General features: G+C 60.1%; 2 protein-coding genes across 2 annotated transcripts in view; one reads left to right on the forward strand and one right to left on the reverse strand.

The window, feature by feature from the left end:
• Nucleotides 1-223, reverse strand: part of ENTPD7 (ectonucleoside triphosphate diphosphohydrolase 7) — a 7,389-nt gene extending 7,166 nt beyond the window's left edge. The window contains exon 1 of the mRNA XM_009278035.1: nucleotides 19-223. Coding sequence (XP_009276310.1) covers nucleotides 19-223 — 205 coding nt within the window. The remainder of the gene's footprint in view (nucleotides 1-18) is intronic.
• Nucleotides 148-3,034, forward strand: SLC25A28 (solute carrier family 25 member 28). The gene is made up of 2 exons (XM_009277794.2): nucleotides 148-590; nucleotides 2,015-3,034. Exons 1-2 carry the CDS (start codon nucleotides 401-403, stop codon nucleotides 2,530-2,532), a joined length of 708 nt encoding a protein of 235 aa, XP_009276069.1. The 5' UTR covers nucleotides 148-400; the 3' UTR covers nucleotides 2,533-3,034.
• Nucleotides 3,035-3,042: the final 8 nt, after the last annotated feature.

The following is a 3,042-nucleotide window of genomic DNA, read 5'->3' on the forward strand; positions in this document are numbered from 1 at the left end:
CGGGGGCTGCCCCCAGACGAGCCAGGACCGGCTGCGATCCCGTGGGTGGGTGCTGGAGCTCGCTCCAGGAGCGCCGCGTGGTTTCGGAGCCCAGCTTGCTCTGGTGCCTGTTGCTCGCCTCAATGAGCCACCACGGTGGAGAAAGTGTGGGGCTGAGGGGAGAGCAGGGCACGTGCCACCCTTGGCAGGTGCGTGGCAGAGTGCCGTTGGGTTGCTCCTCCATGGGGCGCAGGGATGCTCGCCATCCCCGGGGCCCCCTGTCACCTGGTGGCATCAGCCTGTCCTCAAGTGATTCCCGGTCGGCCCATGGGATTTGAGAGGCTGTCGCAATCCTCCCCCTCTTTCTTGAGCTCTCTCCGGGTGGGAACCGCTGAGGACCGGCCCATCTCTTGGAGGGGAGATGGAGGCCGCCTTTGGATTTCACCCTCTTCCAGGGGCTTCCTCCTGTGCCTTGGCGGGGGACTCGGGGCTGTGGTGGAGCCCCGGGGTCCCTCGCCTCCACCCCCTCACGTGTGGCAGTTCTTGTTTTGCAGGTGCAGCCGGGTGTGTAGCAACGTTGCTCCACGATGCAGCCATGAACCCTGCCGAAGGTAACGATGGTCCTGGCCTGCCGGGGAGGGGAGGATCAGGGGCTGCCCGGGCCGCTCGGGTCCCCTCTGGGGCACGGAGGGTGCTTTCCTCATTGCTCGCCTGACCGCAAGGATCCTTTGGGGGCCAGTGGCTGCAGCTCCGGTTAGGGAGCCCGGTGGCTGCCCATTACAGAGGGGGTAGGTAGAAGAGATTAATTCTGGGGAGCACAGCAAACCCCAGCTTAGGAGGAGCCGGGAGGGCACTAGCCTTTTGCCCAGGGGTTTGGCTTGTGACAGTTACCTGGAGCAGGAGGGAAGGCAAGGGAGACGCGATCTGTACTGTTGAAGTCATTCCAAGTGTGTGGAAACTGGGCATTGCTGTGGTAAGATCTCGGGGAGATGTGGTACGGTTCTGGGCCTGTGTTCAGGAAGAAAATTAAAAGAATGGGGTACAAAAGGCATGCTAGAGAAGTCAGGAGAAGGGAGATCTTGTGTTGTGAAATGTCTGGAAGATACTGATTTTGTGGAGCCTGGTATGTGTGGAAAAGGTAGAGGGAGTTTGTAATTAAAGTCTGTGAACGTGGTGGGAGAAGGAGGAATAACGAGGAAAGGCCAGTCATGAACGTACTTTTTCCTCTTAAAACTGGAGGGCTCGTGACAATGCGGGCTCCGGCAGACCTGGGCCCAGCAAGGCTCCTGCCTGCCTGCAGCAGGCAGCTGTGTGGCCGGGCCGTTGTCATTCCTTCTCTGGAGCTCGTCTTCTTACCATGACTGTAGTAGTTTGTAGTCGCATCGTTTTTAGCTTCTTGTGGCCATGTTGGGGTGGGGGAGGCAGGACAGCGACATGCTGCGCTCTGGGCTCCCCTGCCCCGCTCTTGGGTGTGTTGGAGGGGGGGGTTGGCGTTTGGTTCTTGCGCCGGAGCGGCTGCATTTGGGCAGCAGCCACTAACAATTCCTGGCTGGTGGGCTCTGCAACGTGCTGTGGTTATTCTGGGCTGCAGCGGGGGTGGCTGGAGAGGGACAGGCTCATCCAGATCAATAGCTGTCTGGAAAATAAGAGAAGAGATGCAGAGGGGGTTCTCCTAAGTGCGTGGTAGCTCTGTGGCGGAGGATGGGGAGACGTTGGTTGCTTGGGAGCGAGGGTGGATCTGGAGTATAAGCGCCTGGGTATCGGGATGTTCCCTGGGGCGGCAGCAGCCGTGGGGTTCGCAGGTGGTGATGTGCATGTGACGGTGATGCCTCGGCAGATCGAAATGGCTGCAGTCCTGCCTGGGGACACTCAGGGCACTGCTGGTCCGAGTTGTCCGTCATTAGCTCTTCAGCCAGTGTGACTAAACTCTGGGCACTCGCAGGAAGCCTGGCTTCGCGCTTACCCTTTCTTTCTCCTCTTCCCCTCCACGCCTGGGTCCTGGCTGCTGCTGCTGGCTGCCACCGTCTGTCCCAAGTGGTCAAACAGAGGATGCAGATGTACAACTCGCCTTACCAGCGTGTGACGGACTGTGTGCGGGCTGTGTGGCGCAACGAAGGGGCTGGAGCTTTCTACCGCAGCTACACCACCCAGCTCACCATGAACATCCCCTTCCAAGCCATTCACTTCATGACCTACGAGTTCTTGCAAGAGCAGCTCAACCCCCACAGACAGTACAACCCAGGCTCCCACGTGGTCTCCGGAGCCTGCGCGGGGGCTGTCGCTGCTGCTGCCACTACGCCTTTGGACGTTTGCAAAACACTGCTCAACACCCAGGAGTCCCTGGCCTTGAGCTCCAACATCAGCGGACACATCACAGGCATGGCCAATGCCTTCAGGACGGTGTACCAAGTGGGCGGCTTGACCGCCTACTTCAGAGGGGTCCAGGCGAGAGTCATTTATCAGATGCCCTCAACGGCAATCGCCTGGTCCGTGTACGAGTTCTTCAAATACATCCTCACCAAGCGCCAGGAGGAGTGGTGGGCTGGGAAGTGAGCCAGAGCTGAACGCCGTTCCAGACCTGCTTCACCTCCCCTCCTGGTTTGTCTTCTGACCCCCCTCCCTTTCGGTTTGGTTTATGTTGAAGAGAGGGGGCAGCAAAGCCCTTTGGGGCTTGGCGATGCCATTTCTTGCCTGTGGCTGCTGCAGCTCTGCTCAGGCTGCACGGCTTGCTCTCTCCCAGGGTCCTCCGAGATGTCCCGCTGGGAGCTGCAGCCCAGGTCATGTCCCCGGCACTTCGGTGGAGCTGTGCTCCTGTCCTTCCCTTAACGAAATCCTCCTCTCATGCAAAGCTCGCCCCTCCTCGGAGGGGAAGGTGAATGTCCTGCCCTGCCTCTGGCGGGGCCAAGCTGAGCTCACAGTCGCCAAGGAGGGGGCGGCGGCACTGCCCGGGATGCTGGGGGCTTTGTCTGGCTTTTGGCTGAAGCAAAGTGTAAGCCTTGCCGTTGTCTTGTAGCACGCACATGTGATGCTGACTGCCCCAGTGGTGGGGGGGGGGGGCAAGCA

Source organism: Aptenodytes forsteri, unplaced genomic scaffold (genome assembly GCF_000699145.1).
Source record: "Aptenodytes forsteri isolate BGI_AS27 unplaced genomic scaffold, ASM69914v1 Scaffold15, whole genome shotgun sequence".
Classification (NCBI taxonomy): domain Eukaryota; kingdom Metazoa; phylum Chordata; class Aves; order Sphenisciformes; family Spheniscidae; genus Aptenodytes; species Aptenodytes forsteri.

Excerpts from the sequence above, each read along its gene's own strand:
- SLC25A28 (XM_009277794.2), top strand. The coding sequence starts at position 401 with ATGGAGGCCGCCTTTGGATTTCACCCTCTTCCAGGGGCTTCCTCCTGT. Across the intron at positions 591-2,014 it reads AGCCATGAACCCTGCCGAAG|TGGTCAAACAGAGGATGCAG; the intron begins GTAACGATGGTC and ends GTCTGTCCCAAG.